This window comes from Chrysoperla carnea, chromosome 3 (genome assembly GCF_905475395.1).
Source record: "Chrysoperla carnea chromosome 3, inChrCarn1.1, whole genome shotgun sequence".
NCBI lineage: Eukaryota > Metazoa > Arthropoda > Insecta > Neuroptera > Chrysopidae > Chrysoperla > Chrysoperla carnea.
This window is the reverse complement of record NC_058339.1, coordinates 38,978,834-38,996,677: the sequence shown is the minus strand read 5'-3', so window position 1 is coordinate 38,996,677 and position 17,844 is coordinate 38,978,834. Positions and strand designations below refer to the sequence as shown.

The 17,844-nt window shown below is 28.2% G+C and overlaps 1 protein-coding gene across 5 annotated transcripts in view; it reads right to left on the bottom strand.

Annotated features, from left to right (window-relative positions):
* The window catches only part of LOC123295446 (lysine-specific demethylase lid-like), a 110,665-nt gene that overhangs the window by 10,108 nt on the left and 82,713 nt on the right, over positions 1 to 17,844 (bottom strand). For all 5 annotated transcript variants that reach the window (XM_044876805.1, XM_044876806.1, XM_044876804.1 and 2 more), the window contains one exon: positions 3,378 to 3,517. In XM_044876805.1, the coding sequence (XP_044732740.1) occupies positions 3,378 to 3,517 (140 nt within the window). The remainder of the gene's footprint in view (positions 1 to 3,377; positions 3,518 to 17,844) is intronic.

Genomic DNA, 17,844 nt, shown 5'->3' with positions numbered 1-17,844 from the left:
ATTGTCAATTTTTCCGGTTGGGAGCATTAATATATATATTCAGAGTCGGTTTATTTGGAAAAACAATTATTGATTAATCTAAACTACTAAATAAAATTGAAGTGTCTGTTTGTAATGTCAAAAAAACAGCTCATCACTTAATGCATACAAATGTTTACACGGTATATATACGTAACAAAAAAAAGTTTTTTCGCTGATAGATAGCTGATTTTATACTTCTTACAACGTGTAAATATTATTAAACCATTATATTTATACATTATATTAGGAGCTCCGTGGCCGAAGGCCGTTAAATTTCCCAAGGAATAGAAGTAAAATTGGGAGTTTAGGGGTGGATAAAATGGGATGACAAGTGGATTGGAGAATATCATGTGGTGATTTGTCTTTAAAGTTGGCCTTTTCTATATTGCCAATGCGATATATAGGATGAAAAGTTAAGGCAAGGAAGGAAGGTAAAGGCTAAAACCCGGTAGCCTTTGTTTTTCAAGTTGAAATTGAATAGCGAAGCTGACAGGTAACTACTAGTCCTACATTAATTTGATGGTTATGTTTCGTTATATACATTATTAAAATTTGTTTGAAGTAATAATACAGATTCACGGTATTTAGTGTTGGTTTGTAATACAGTGGACTCTCGATAGCTCAAATCTCGTTAAGTCGTAATCCTCAGAAAGTCGAAAAAAATGACATTCCCTTCCGCTGAATTCCTAAATACGCGGTATCTCAAATTATTTAGACTTTTTAACTAGAACGAAATGTTATATCCCTGCGAGGTATTGATAGTACATATTTATACTCTAAAAATTAAATTTTGGTTCTATCTATAACAGTTTACAAGATGGGTCCTACGGATCCAATTGAAAACTCTATGTTGCTCTTTTACGAATTCAAACTCTCTTTTTACGACCTGATAACGCTACAAAAATTTCAGCTCTGTATCTCTTTTTGTTTTTGAGTTATCGTACTGACAGACGGCAAACGAAAATGGACTAATTAGGCGATTTTATGAACACCTATACCAAAATTTTGTTTGTAGCATCAATATTTCTAAGCGTTACAAACTTGGGACTAAATTTAATATACCTTGATATATTTCATATATATACAGGCTATACAAATTATCGTATGCAACCACGAGGAACATTGTTTTAGACTACTTTGAACAATAATACTTCTCGATATGTAGGTTTCATAATGTAAAAAATAAAAAACTTAAGACTTTCCAATATTTTTTGTTTTTAAAGTTTTCCGTTTGACGTCAAGATTTTTTATAAACTTAGAAAATTTCTCTTTTGTTATTTAAAAAAATTTTTATTGACAAGCTGTTTACGAAAAGAAAGAAAACAAAATAAAAAGTCAATATAATTACTTTTTTTATAAAAACTGCCAATTTAATGAAATTCCCATTGGAACAAAAAAGAAAAATACAAACTAATTGAAAATATTTTTTAAAGCGATACGTCAGTCAGCTTATAGACAGATAACACACCACATCATACTACTATTTTAAAATTTATATACGTATGAAATAAATATATATTCAAAAAAGATATTTATAAATTGGCGCTTAAATATCATTTCATTAGTGTCAAAATATTTATTCATTTCCTATTCACGTATAAAATAATAATAATTTACACTAATAAAAGTTTTTTAATCCATGTAATGTAATAATGTGTCAACAACCTTCTTATTAGTCAAAATTTCTCATATTTTACTATATTTGCTTTAATTTCATCGACTTTTCCTTATAAGAATCTCATTTACCATACATTCATACCATACAAAATTTAAAACATATCTAACCTGATTTCCTGTTTGAAATGACGTGACGTCATTATATCGGTTAAAAACCGCCATCACGTAGAAAGAAATCGAACTTTTAAGGGATGATACTTAAAAATTTATATGTTTAATTGAATCGAAAGTTTATACTTCAAGGCTACAAAGTACTCTTTATAATATAAGTCGTTTCGAGAAACCGGGCCGGATTAATCATGTCGGAGCCGGATGTGAGTAAAATGATACGCGGGTGTTTTAATGTCGCGTTATGTAACGTAACGCGTAATACCTATTGCCATTGGGGATCCAAATTTTCCAATTAAATTCTCTCTGTATAAAATATTTTCAATTTCTTTTGTGTTAAATTATGATCTAAATTACAAAAATAATATAAAAAAATCAATGAATCAATGGCGTGGCTCGATACTTTTTTTTCTTTGTGCTTATTTTAAAATTACTAAATCATCTCTAAAGTTAACGGCAGTGTGTTCGTTGTGTCATTTATTTTAACTGAAAAACAATAATCTATTATACTTTTAACACGGAAGTATTTCTTGCTGAAAAACACACATAAGAAAATTATTTGAAAATAGAATTTTATAATATTTTTTTATTTGATGAATGAAATATAAAAAAATATTATAACTGTTTACAAACTTTTTATTAATATTACATATTTTAATATTAATAAAATTTATTATTTATTAAGGGTTCAGTAACAAAAGCTAAAATTCAAATATCTCGAGAAGAAGATAACGGATTTAAAAAAATATTACGTGTTAAATAAAAATTCTGTGCAATGTTCTTGGTTAGGCTAGGTTAGGTTATATTCGCGGCTCACGAAGGACACATTTAGGCTATAGCCCATTTTGATACCATATATGTGTTTTACCACCTTTACGCTGATAATTTCATTTATCAGCTCCTCAGTTTCAAAGGCTGAGTGCACCTCCTTCATGCATATCCTATGCACTTCACCAGCCCATCACAATTATTAATTAAATTAATTTTGTTGCGACGGCGGGAATCGAACCCGCTACCCTAAGCATACCGCGGACGGATTTGGTTACGCCTTAACCAAATGAGCTAATATGTTGAGCTAATAATGCAATATTTCCAAAATTACGAAATATTCGAAACATGACAAACATTTGGTCGATGTTTTCCAATTAACAAATATGTGACTCACCCTTTGAGAAAAAAATAAATAAATACAAGTTTGAATTGAATATTAAGTAATATGAAAAAATATTAAAAAATTTACTTGGAAAATTATTCTTACAGAACGCTTTTAGCGTTAAAGAAATCATTCTTCATTAAGAAAATCAAATATTTGTTTATCGTAATAATTTTACTTTCTTATTTCTGTTTCTAGTTGAAAACATATTCGGAAATGTCGTCTATTAATTTATAATAAAGAGAAAATTTTTTTTGTTTATGTCTCTCTGAATAACCTATTTCATAAACATTTATGAAAATTATCAATTTTCATTTATTACATTTTCTTACGGCAAAATATTTTGGCACAAAAAAAAAGTAAACACAACATAGTCTAGACATAGAAGCTAGCAAATTTATAAAAAAATAAAACTTACCGTTGGAGATTTTTTTGCGGCATTTGAAGATGGTGGAGGTGGAAGTCTTTCTAGTCTCGGAGATCTTTGTGGCGTTGTCTTTTCCCCTGATAATGTATCAACTAATAAAGTATCATTACTTAACGGTTCCGCAAGTAAATCTGTAAAAAAAATTTATTTCAAAATTGCATTTCAGTTAAGCTCTTAAACGAACGAACTAAGTGAAATGTTTATGAACACGACTATAAAGGACAAATTGGTAATTTCGAAAAGTAGATAGAAATAATCAAATATGTGACAGTTATCCAAATATAGACAAATAATATGATACATCGATCCAAAAATTGCAAAGGATTTTTTGATATAAAATTCATGGTTTTATTCTGCCTGTATTTATTTATCTGAGACACTTTGTACAGTTATATAAGAGTGCTCTAATAGAATGAATATTCCTTTAGAATACGATTCCATGAAGTGAACATTTTTAATACCTGAACCAAAAAAGGGGTGTTATAAGTTTTACCGCTATGTGTATCTGCCTGCCTGTCTGTCGCATCGTAGCGTCTAAACAGATGAACCGATTTGGATTTTTTTTGTTTCGTTTGGAAGGTAATCTAAAGGGGAGTGTTCTAAGCTATGTTTAGCTGTCGTTACCTGCACCCCCCTCCGCTTTGGCGACAATCAAAATTACGTTTCATTAATATAAGAAACAGCGTTTTCATTTTTGAGATAAATAAAAACAGTTAACGTCATCTAAATTCCATACTTAAAATCCTTTACCTTCATGGAAAAAGTTTGTAGGATTTTAGCTTCTGAAAACCCCACATTTAATGCTCACGTTGATATGAGTTGTTTTTGTATGAAAACTGTGTCACCACACCAATTTTATCAAAATCGCGCTATCCGCTCTAATGTTATGGAAGAACCATTTCAAAATTGAAATTTCAAGAGCGTATAGCTCCGAGCAACTACTACTAGGGCTTGTTTAGCTAGATCAACCTTATTTAAGCTTAGCTATATGTGGAAGAGCGTTGTAAATACCTTTTAGCAAGACTCTGCATGTACCTATAGTTAGTCCTAAACGTCGATCATGTGCTTAAAATTAAACTTTATTTTTTTTTTAAATTCAAATAAAATATTATAATATTTATTGGAAAAATTAATTATTATTTTTGTATAAAAAATAAATAATATAAATTGATGCCAAAATTATTTTAAAAGTTAAAAAAAAATGTAAACAAATCTTTTTAATATGAACTGTCGTCTGTCTCTCGTAATTCTTGATTTGTGGTTATTGATTGTTTATTTAAAAATTTTATTTGATTATTTTGAATCTAGATTTATCTTTAATTACTTATATATTATTAAATCATTAAATAAATTTTAAAGCATAAATTTTTCTTAATAAAAAAGAAATACAAAGAATAAACAATTATGGATTATTGAGACGCCAGTCATTTAAATACATTACGGAAGAAATAAAAATAGTAGTCATAAAAAAGGGACTGAAATACCCCATATTTCTTAATTCCAAACGATATTATTTTGCAAATATCAGATTTAAAAGAACAATCTTCCCAAATCAATTGAAAAAAAAGGATATAAAAAAATACTTTTCAAAGTACAAGCTTTTATAGCATTAAAAAGAAAAAAAATTTACCTTCTTTGTTGCCTATAGATTATTATATAATATAGGAGACATATAAGGTTGACCTTCACTTATCTGATAACCAGATGAGATATATTTTTAACGAAATTTTATGCTTGCCTATCGAAAAGTATTTACGGCTATTTTTAAATGAATTAATTTTAATCAATTGTTTTTCATTACGGTTTTTTGCAGATAAGCCTATACCACTTTTTCGCTATTAAATTATCTTTTTTTGTAACCAATTTCGATTGATTAACAGATCGGTGTTGATACTTATATTTACTTACATGTTCATACCGTTTGAGGTAACTATACCGGTATGTTAATCAATTGAAATTGGTACCAGAGGAAAGTTAAATTAATTACGGAAGTAATGGTATGGGCTTGCCTGCAAAAAAACGTTATGGAAAATAATTGATTAAAATTAATTTAAATAGCCATGAAGACTTTTCGATAGAAAAACTATGATAAAAGTGTTTAAGAATCAATAGAATTTCATTAAAAAGTATCTCGTCAAGACATTAGGTGGATGAAGGTCGACGTTATACCATCTCTTAGACTAGTATAAAAGCTTGAGGAACCCATCTTTAAAATATTCAAAAAATTGGAATCGTTATTTCTATTGTATTTAATTTGGTTTTTATACCCTGAGGGTCTTAAGTTTTTTCCTTTAAGGTGTAATAATTATGATTTCCTAGTGCTTAAATAGTAATTAAAGCTTGAAAAGTATTTTTTACTTAAATTTTTCATCATCAAATTTATTATTATTCTCTGCGATTTTTAGCTGTTTTACACCATCGAGAAATTTTAACCAAAAAACCCGACAATCAAACATAATTAATTCCATCAGAAATAATTTTTAAAAATTTCTTTTTCGAAAGCTTTTCTACAATTTTAATGGTATTAATACTATTTTGAATGAAATTGCAAAACAATTTGAATAAAGTAACGCCTACAAGATATAACCCAAATTGAATTCTCAAAATAAAAGCAGACGAAAAATTTGAAACATTCAATATAAATTCCAGTTAAAAATTAATTATAAATCGATCATAATAATTTATGACGTCAGTTCTCTCTCTTATGAAATACCCACATGGTGTAATTACATAAATCACTCTTTTTTTTATTTTAAAATATAACAAACAAACGATTTGTATTATAAATATGATTCACTTAAATGTTCGATGTAAAAAATATCCGAAAAACGAGTGTCTCCGATATAGAAAAATGAAAAAAGTAATAGCTGTGCACCTGCATAAAAATACTGGCGCAAACTGGACATATACCGACCGCCGTTAAGGCCAGAAAACTTGGGCGATTGCACCCGATTTCCCGCCAAAAGGAGTCTCTTGCGAAGGCCAAACTAATGATTTTGATATTGATACTTTTGTCCAAGCAAGAAAATTTAATTCTATGTAAAATTTTTTAATTGACCATGTTTATGTGAAGAGTTATTTGGAATTTTAAAGCCTTGTCCTATCCAAACGTAAAAAAATTCCACTCTTTAGTTTTGGATCCTTATGAGAAAGTTCCACCCCTTTAGTTGTGGATCCAAATTCCCAGCCATTTTATCCGAAAGTCATTTTCTATAAAAATTATGCACCTTTCTTAACCAAATAAGCATATTCTCTTCTATTAGATACCGATTAAAGCCCCTTCCCAATTGGCGAGGCTCGAAAATTAGAATTTCATAAGTATATCTACCTATTGCTGATTTTTCAACAGGTTCTTCCATCTCACATAGAAGATATTTTTTACATTAATTAATAAAATTTCAACATAATTTTAAATTGGTTTCAAGCGATATCGAATTGATTTATGTAACTATATGTACATTATTTTTTTTATATATATCTAGATAATTTGTAAATATTGTTTTCGGAAATTGAAATTTTATGGCTAGTGAATGTGTTGACAAGTATATCAAACAATTTTTTAGTTTTTAAATTGGATTTACGTCATTATAAACGAAAAAAAAAAAACAAATTTAAAAAAAAAATGTTTATAAAAATAAACGAATGAAACAAGAATATATTATCAGATTTAATAAAAATACATAAATTATGGTGGAAGCACCGGGAATTTTTAATTTTGTACATTTTCAATGCCTTGATTTGCGTTTCCATTCATATAAAAATTTATATACTAACCAAGAAAAATCTACTTAAACGGTTGCAGTAATTTGCATAAAATATAGACAATAAATCATTGATGTCGTATTTAGGGATAATTTTTCAATAACTATTTCAACCAGAATAATTAAGTTTTAGAGAATTTTTCAAACTTTTTTCCTTAATTTACGATGATCAGAATTAAAATTTTTTACTATAATAATTGCATTTTTAACAAACTTAGGTCTAGGACTAGACCAAAATTATTATGTCCAATATTTGAAAAAACGTGAATTTTGCATTATTAATTATTTTCGTATTCGAATATTGTCCTAAATGAATATTAATAAATTTTAACGTTGCCACAGATAGAGAAATAAATTTTTAGACGTGAATTTGATTATAGCCTATCAAGTTTCTAGCCTTTCTGAAATTAATGTAAAATACTTCGCCTAGTACTAGACCTATACGTAAAAATAAAAACAAACAATAAATTGCACTTAATTCAACAAAACATAGTAAGAAAATGACTTAAAATGTGGCCAAAAATATATTCATAGAAATTTTGAATAATATAAATATATAGACGGAAAAACTAACAAGCTATTCATGTGAGTGTGACCCTTATGATCCACACCATCAACTTGCCAGATGATGAACTTTCACACTGCAGAGTGACCTTTCACACTGCAGAGTGACACTGTAAATATTTCTGTAAATATTAGATTTACGGAAAAATAATCGGGGGATCAAGTATTGTTTAACCCGTCAGCACTCCCGTTATGAGCATTTTGCCTATCTACAGTTTAAAAAAATATTAACTTTTTTTATGATGTATTTATATTATAATTTTTATTAACAGCATTCTTACTGATACATAACCTAAAAATATATTTATTTTCTATATAAAATCGTCATTTTTAATATGCAGAGAATTAACTAAATAAATTATTATTTGACTTTTGTTCTAAAATTATTCACTTATTCCAATTCATACTTACAGAATACAAATTACAGAATATTTAACGTGCGAAATATTTAACACATATGCAGAGTGTGAGCATTTCTCTCATCATGAGGCTAATGATTATCGTACGGTTGACGGGAGTGCTGACGGATAAAATGGAATGATAAAAATTTTAAGTTTCTTAATATTAAAAGAAAAGTTTATTATTTTTCTTGCTCGCCTCAATTATCAGTTTTTTCAATATAAATCTTAAACGTTCCATTCAGATATCAGTCTAAAAGTGACGTTAATATATGGTCCTGTCTATGAAACGTAAAGATATGTTGAAAATTTCGATTCAAATTTTCGGACCCATTACAAAAGCTTCCCAATAGGAAGTTAAAAATTGTTACAAAATAGTGTTGAACATTTTTCTAAAAAAAGAAAACAGTTTTCATATAAATATAAACATTATTATAATTTGTATGTCACACAATAAAATTTTACACGATTTGTTTAAGCGTAACAATTCTTAATCCAAAAAACTTTTTTTTTTCGTATATGAAGCTATCTAAATGTTTTTCGCAGCTGTAACCATAATTTATGTTTGTTGTTACTCTTTACTATGTGTTCTCTGATGAAAATATATTTTAATAATCATGTTTATTACTTTTTAGAAGATGTATTTATGAATTTTAATTGACCATTTAAAATTTATCAAATTTTTTATTTTCGTCAGGACATTATAAAATAAATTAACTTTTAATACCATTTGTAGTTAAAGGGTGATCAGATATGAGTTATTATTTATTTTTCAATTGGAATAAAAACAAAACGATGTAAGATATCAATATGTTTTTTTTTTTTTAATTTTAGATATTGGATCTTGGCATGTTTATAAAATAATATTCATCATTAGAAAATTTTATCCAATCGATTTATTCTTAGTAGAGAAAAGCTTATTACCGTACATTTATTTAGAGAAAAGCACGCCCAAGTTATTGATTTGCGACTTGCTCTAATCAGTGGCCGATCCAGGATTTCGTCAAGGGGGGAGGCTCAATGTGTCATTTTCCTTTTGTTTTTAAAATTTTTATCTATTAATTTTGAAGAAGGACTATATAAAATGGCATATTAATAATTCGTACGGGAGTGGGGTTTGAACCCAAAATATATATATAATATATATTTGATCGTCATCATCTTCACAATCTATATGTTGAAGAAAATCTGATTTGATATATAGGATGGTGAAACTAGTCAGCCTATTTTCGCTCATCTTAGAAAATATGTAGTTTTTAACAATTTTAAATATGCTATTTCTCTGTTTGAAAACTTTAAGTATAGGTCGTTTGCAGTGACGACTTCGAGGTCTGAGAAATAAAAAGCGTTCAGAATGTTCAGATCTTTCACGCATGGCTTCTATTTTCTAAATTACCATATTGGGAATTTCTCAGCTTTTTGGATAACCAGAAAAAATTTTTTTTGCATCCATACCAAATTTTTGCCGCCCTTAGAAATTTCGCCGGCTTGAGCTTTAGCTTCTAATGTACCGAAAATCGAAAACTCCATTTTCATAATTTCAATACTCGTGTCTCACTTAAAACTTAATTTTTCAAAAAAAACCAACTTTAGAAATTTCACTTAAATGTGGGCTTATGGTCTATAAATATAATATTTTTCATAGACATATTACATAAATTTAATACGTGAGTTTTTATGATAAAATTTATAATGCGACACACACTTAATCTAAATTTCTCAATTATAATAATGTGTAAACTTTTCAGACATTTACCTATATTATCTAATAAACATTTCATTGGATTCAAAAACAATATTTTGAGGGTAACATATGTATTTAATGATATCTAATTAAACGTACAGTTTTTACCTACATGTAAATATTAATCTCTATCTATTATAAATGTGAAAGTAAGCATGCTTGCTTGTTTGTTTGTTTGTTTGTTACGCTTTCACGCTAAAACTAGCGAATGGTTTTTGATGAAATTGTACATCAATATATACTTTAGAATAACATATGAGATATAATTTATGAAGATATATTAATTTAAAAAAAAAATTTTAAATTAATTAAATTTGACATTACCATAAATTACAGATTTCTGTTAAAATAGTCAATATAAAATATTTCACGGCCATCTTTTCTGATATACTCAATGAATAATTACGACAATTATACATTTAAAAAAAATAGAAAACCATACATATATTTTACCTGTGTAAAACAATCCTTACCATTATCTCGAGTGTTATAGAAAGAGAATAAATGAGAGCAATCTTTATCAATCTTTACTTTTAAGCCCAGCGAAGCAGGTGGGTATCACTCTAGTAATGCTATAAATATTATATATAGATCGCATACAACATATAAATTAATATATCATTTATAACCAATTGTTACTAAAATCATTTACAGAATGATCCAGGGTAGTGAGATTTAAGTAAAAGAACGTGTTATTTTGCTACTTGTAATATTTTCGAGTTTTAAGTTTTTACTTCAACTTGATATCTCTTTTCGTTTTTGAGCTATCGTGATAATAGACGACAGACAGACAATCAGAAATGGACTAATTAGGTGATTTTATGAACACTTATACCCAAATTTTGTTGATAGCATCAATATTTTTAAGCGTTACAAACTTGGGACTAAACTTAATATACCTTAGTATATTTCATATACAAGGTATAATAAGATGAAAGATCAATAATATCCAATACAAATTTCAATAAACACCAACCACAATGAATGGATATATATGGACCTTTGAATTTCCTTAGGTAATTATTATGTGGTCAAATAGTCAAACATTATACCTACCTATGTATATAAAATAAATCCAATCATCACTGATCAAAGACAGATTAAAGCTCATACATTATATATGTTCCTATTCTATGTATGTTCCTACATACCTACAGTCACATATTGACATGGGTATTTGTTTTTGACTTTGATAACGTAAATAGAGGTTAAATAATTGAGATAGGTTCTAGTTTATATCTAATATTATGAAGATTTGAAAGACAATTAGTCACTTGATGACAGTATGAGAACAGCATATCACTTGCAGTATGTAAATAGACAGTCGTCGTCTGCTTTATTAAATATATCTACTATTTACTATTAGCTATGTCTACAAGGCAAATGTTTTGAAGTTTATATAAAGTGTTTACATCAAATTTAATTTATCAAAGGAATACAAAATTAATACAGCATACCTTCCACAACAATCCAGAAACCATCTATCTCTTCCAAAGTAAAAGGCATCAAAATTATGTAAACTATTTTAGAATTTAATGATGCGACTTGAGTAGGATTTTATTAGTAGTAAGTTTATTATGTCACTCGAGCAAGATTTGCTGAGCAATTTTGGAAGATTTTTCTCGAAATTTATGCACGTACGAATAGTAAGTCGGAAATTAGAAAGAAATTGCTAGTGAAAAGGAAATTAGAAGGAAAAGAAGAAAGTTCTAAGCAGTAAAATACTCTTTTTCTCTATTTTTTCAAACTCTGAGAAAATTCGATTAGCTAACGCTGCTCATGCGCTACGAGTTAATTTGATATTAGACTTGGATATATTTGAAAATATTCCATCGTTCCTCCTCACTTCCACCCCTATCCTCATATCCCCTTGTGTCGAGGTTACAGTATTGTAATGTACACGTTATGCTCTATTATTTAATACCCCACTTGAGTATATTTGAAAATATTCTTTTTTTTTTGCAAAATTCGTATTTTTGGAGTTACAGCTCTATTCTACTCTCAAGTCAAATTGAGAAACACTATATATTTTTTGTTATGACACTTGAAATTTTGATTCTGGCTACTTCACGGTGCCCATTTTAATGAATCAAATACTAAAAATGTTATTGACTCGTCAAATTAGATTTCATTTAAAAAAAAAAAAGGTACTAAAACATTCCGACCAAGCTGAATTTTTGTGTAGTCATTATATGACTCATTCGTTAGGATCTGTTAAGCTGTTTGACAACAAGATAACTCTAAAACAGGAGTTGATTAATGAAATTTTGCATATCAATTCTATAGTCTAAAATTAGAGCGTGGTTTCTTCATTAACGCCCTCCTCTATTCCAATCAAATATTTATACTTAAAACAGTAAGGTGCATAAATATTTTCCATATAATATATAACTTGATTGATTATGTTGAAATTTAATTAGAATAATAAAAGTAATCGACTAAAATCAATTGTTACCCTCGTTTATAAAATTATTTTCAATAACTATAAAATTATTAATTAAAATTCATATTTTCATGGTCTAAAGCCACACTTATTAAATCAACAATTCTCTAAAATAGTACATTTAAGATAAGAGTTTGAAATTATTACCTAGCATTATTATCTTTATCGCAAATTAGGACAAAACTTAGGTGTTCATTTTCTCCAAAATCATAAAAGATAAAGAGTTCGAAATTTACACGTAGCTTCAACTAGTAGTTTTGTGAAACATTTTCGAAAAACGGACAAAAATTCTAAAAAATACTTTCGAAAATTTTCGAAATCTTCGAAAACCAACTTAATGGCGGCTTTTCAAATGTGCTGGTTATTTAAACTCTTCTAATTTATAAAAAAAAAAAAAAATAATGAAAGCACTGATATTTAACACTTTCTATACAGTGAATTTCAACAATTAACTCAATCAATTGTTTGTTTTCACTTGTTTAATTTAAAATTCATTTTTCGCAATTCTTGTTGCACTATTCTGGGGAATTGAACGTTTATTAATAAACGTTGACTATAAGGACTACTTAAAATTCCTTCGAAGCTTTCGAAAAATCACTTCGATTTTTGAATCGATGGCTCTTATACTACAAAGTACAATTTAGCATAGACTTTATCTATTAAAACTTTCAAATATTAAACCACAAAATTTAGAAATTTAGGGTGTTTGTAAAACAACCAAAAACTTTCCCACAATGTATTGAAAACAAATTCATACAACATATTCTCCGATAACGTATTGTTTAAATGAGTTTAGTGACTTTAAAATATCACATCACATTTTATGTGGTAATGTTACTTTTTAGATAGAAAGTTATTGTATTCATTCCGAATATTGAAATGTTTGACATCCTTACGATTTCAGATTTGTAGAGCTTTTGTACACGTAGAAAACACCTCGAAAATTATTGTCTTTTGGATAAGATAATCATGCTCTTATGGCTTAAGTGAATATCTATGCAATTTGAATTTAAATTGTCTCGTGTTCTAATTAAATTACAATGTCATACTTAAGAGATGTGGTTCTAAACTTAAGTTCTTAAAACTTCGATATCGATTTTTGTTTTAATAAAATAACAACATATAATACTGAAAATATGCTTTTTTATCATCTGCTACAAAAATTATTCCAAATTAGGGAAATATAATAGCATTCATCGCAAGTGAAACAAACAAATTATTTTCTAACATCAATATTTAGGAAAATGACAACTACATTCAAGTTGTGCAATTAGATACGAAAGAAGGGGTATCAAAAAGGCCTCATTTCCGCCCCAGAATAAGGAAAAAAACAAAGTCATACGATTTGATGTTTTCTTCATTTATTCGGAAAGGAGACTGTGCCGTAATGAAAGAACATATCTTTAGAAAAAAAAAACACAATTAATAATACTTGTAGGACGCCAAGCTTTAGCTAAACTGTAATTTTTGCTTAAAATGTTACGAATATCTAAAGAAGCGCACGCGTGACCATATGTGACTTTTGAGACAACATTTGTACTATCAAATTAAAGGTTTGTACTCTCAAATTCAGCTTATTTCGTTAGATTCCGAGAGGTTGTTTTTTTTTTTGCTAAGATGATCGGGTTATAAGCAGGAAGTTCATTTAGTTACTTGTTTAGCCTGTCATATCCATGACGGATTGTTTTAAATATTCTATGTAATACTTCGAGTTTAGAGTGTGTTTATCTTCAAAACATTTATTATAATACTATTAACAACAATATACAGAGAATATTATAGTTGTGTTATGATGTTATTCTTAGATATAACGCCGTAATTCTGACGTCAATAAATGAACTATACAAACTAAAACTAACTCATTCTTTTGCTTTATGATAATATTGGCTAGTTATTTATACAAACGAGAGAAAAAAAATACTTCAGAGGTATTTAACGTAGAAAAACAATAACATTGAAATTGAGATCTTTTACAGGGAAGGTGTAACTAATGGTCATTAATTCTTAATGTATGTATGTTTAACGAGATTGTTTTGAATTTATTACGGCCCGTGGAATCTAAAGTTTGTTATTCAAAGAATTTATGCGGTTTTTATTTTAGAGATTTTTGCATAAATTCTCGTTAAATCTGATATATTTAAACGAGCAATTCATAAAATTTAATATGAAGGGGGTTTCCGGGGGGCGAAAGTCGATTTAGCTTGGTTTCATTTTTAGAAAACGTCGTTTGATCCGTGTTTTTAGGAAAAATTGAAACATCAACTTCATATAAAAAAAATCAAGCTTTTTATTTAAAATTGCCTTGGTGCTCGAGCATCCTTAATCGGGGATAGAAGGAAGGACGAATGCATTAAAAATGCATCTATCCGTACAATAGAAACTATTGAAAATATATTTGGAAATTAGTAAAAGATAAACTTGAAACTTCGAATAATAGATTGATTGATATATATATATTATTATCAGCTTGATATATATATTATTAAACCCAACTGTGGTCTGAATAAGCAATTTCTGACATAATAATGTGTAAATAATAGATTATTAGTAGTAAGCAACTTACTATGCACAATCATAAAGTAAATGCATGTATGATAGCATCACAATTCATTCGGGATAGTAGAGTAATGAACCTTTCAATCTGTCTTAGGGCTTATAGATAGTCAAATCACAAGAGAATCAATTGGAAATAATCTTGTTAACAGTGAATAAAAAGATTAAGTCTTGTATCAAAGCGTATTTGCACCGTGCGTGAGTTATATTGGAGGCGTTTCCATGGTAACGATACACTACTTTAATAGGGCTTTTCATTTTAAAATCACGATTCACATTTGTTTCGTACTAAATGATTTATAACCAATGTGATAAAATGCATAACAAATATCTTGTATCTTAGTCCTACTTATTGCTGTCAGTACGAAAAAATAAATTCTGCACTTGCGCATATGACATGATGAAAAGGTCTATTAAAGAATTGTATGGATGCATACATAATTGTATGGATTGCATTTATGACTTTCATTGAAAATTTAATATTATTGTCTCACAAATTTAAATAAATAATAATTATGATAATTAACATTTGAAAAATAATATTTGTGCAATTTGATTTCTTATTTTCACAATTTTAATGCTTTAAGTTTAATTAATTAGTGTTTTTCAATAATTTTAATTTGACATTTCTATAACATTATAACATGTAAAGAACTACAAATTAGTCATAACAGCCTCCTTTATCGCCCCTATTTATTGTCCCTACCATGACTACGCACACAACGAATTAGTGTAATTTCTGGTGCTGTTGCCAAAAATTTGTATAATTACCCTTTTTTACTAAAATATCAATGTCGCTTTACAAAATTTCAAACATTTCGAATTTTTAAATAAATATTTCTGTTAAATTTTATATTACAACCAAATCGATTTCCAGTCTTCACATGACATAGCCAGTAGCCTGGAATTGTATCGTCTAATTTCGATTCGATATCAGGTTGATAGTACGATATTATTATTTTATTATCATGGATTCTTAATCATGTCTGTAAAATTTCAGATCATTAAAGCGTTCGGAAGTGGATGAAAACCGAATTGAAAAATTCCATTACTAACAAACATAAAATACATGTCTAGCTTATAAATGAATGTTTTTGCAATTTGAGTACAAAACACTGAAAATATCAAATAATTCACATTAAAATATTACCTCTATGTAATAAATGAATGTTTTTGCAATTTAAATACAAACAAAATACTAAAAATACCGAACAATTTATCTTAAAACATTCTCGTAGAAAGCTTGATTGACAGTAGATTTTTTATTCTCCGACCTCAAAAATATTCCTATGCTCCATCCCTGGCTAATTTAATAGTTAGAAACAAAATATATATTTATATAATAAAAACATTTCAAGAATAATATGATGTATTATTTGTGTACATGAGTTGAATACAGATCTCATAACTAATTATTTTAGCAAAAAAAAGCTAAAATAAAATATAAAATAAAAACTTTTTCTCAAACAAAATTTAATTTTTTATTTTATCGTACATCGTTAAAACAATTTTTTTAAATTAATATTAGTTTTTATTACTCAAACTTTTCATTCGGTTTATCTGTTTGTATCTTGTTTTTCTGAAGTTTTGAAAGTATCGTAGACATAGGATAATTAAAAAAAAAAAAATTACAAAAAAGTTCATGTTTGAAAACCCTGAGCTATATTAAGGAACAGGGTTGACCCTTCACTTTATAAAATAACACCAGCGATTTGGATGACTCGTTAATTTCTGTGGAGTTCTCTTTTGAAGAGTTTTCACGGAGTGTGGATGGAGTTTAGGTGACAGAAATGCGGAATATTGTGAGCAGTTGCGATTTGAGACTCCTACAGCGTTTTATCGACGTTTTCATGGAATATTGCCGGTGTTCTCGCGGGGTTTTTGGTGAAGTATTTGACAAGCTATTAGGGATTACGTAGTTTAAGTACTGTTTATAGAAAATTATAGAATCGTTTAGAAAACACCATAAGAGCGAACAAGAAAGTTCGTTAGAACACCATCAAAACTCTACTCATATTCCGTGAGCACACCGGCAATATTCCACGGAAACGGCGATAAAAAATCGTGGAAATCTCGTGCCGTAACTGTACAACTGTACACCACCAGAACTACAATCGATACTTCTAGTTTTAGACGGGTTTTTTCGGAATTTCGCTGGTAATGCTTAACCGCTAGGGAATACAATTTTAAAAACAAATATTTTTGGCTAAATACGGCATCAGGGAAAATTAATTCTGACCGCATTAGTTCTCCTAGAAAAGTAGTGAATTCTGTAAAAAAATTGTATCTACCGTTACCTTTACAACTTGTTTTTAGATAATCCCGACGTATATGGAGAGGGAAGAGCTTTAAAAACCGCAATTTTTGAGTTTTCCCAAATAATAATAATAGACATTCTAAGATACATACGTAAAGGCAGAATTCAAAATTTGTGGAAAAAGGATTTACAGGATACCTGCTGTTTTACTTTAGCTATCAGCCTTACAATTCTTTTTTGAATTATTAATACGTCTTGGGTGTAATGTGAGCCACCCCAAGATATGATTCCTTTAATTCTTGAATAAACAAAAGCATAATATATCATCATCAACGACTCATGTCGAAGGGAGGATTTCAGCTTAAAATTTATTACCAAGTTCTTGGCAGTGCTTTCCCCATATCAAATTGGCTTCTAAAATTATGCCAAGAAATTTTAATTGGAAGTATTTTTCTATAAAATTAACTTACTTCGCTCCTACACTGTTGGATGCTGAAATGAATATATTTTGTTCTCTTAGCGTTGCCAAACAGGGAATATTGATTTTTTGGTTCGAAACTTGGAATCGAAGAATAGTTTTGGAGGTGAGATATAAACAAATAGGAACAAATATATCGTCCGATGATAATTTTTTTTTTAATTTTCAAAGACTTGTTAAAAGTTCTATAAAATTCATGGTCTTTAGGATGGATATCCTGAATAATAATTAGTATTTATAAACATTTTTAAAGCATTAAA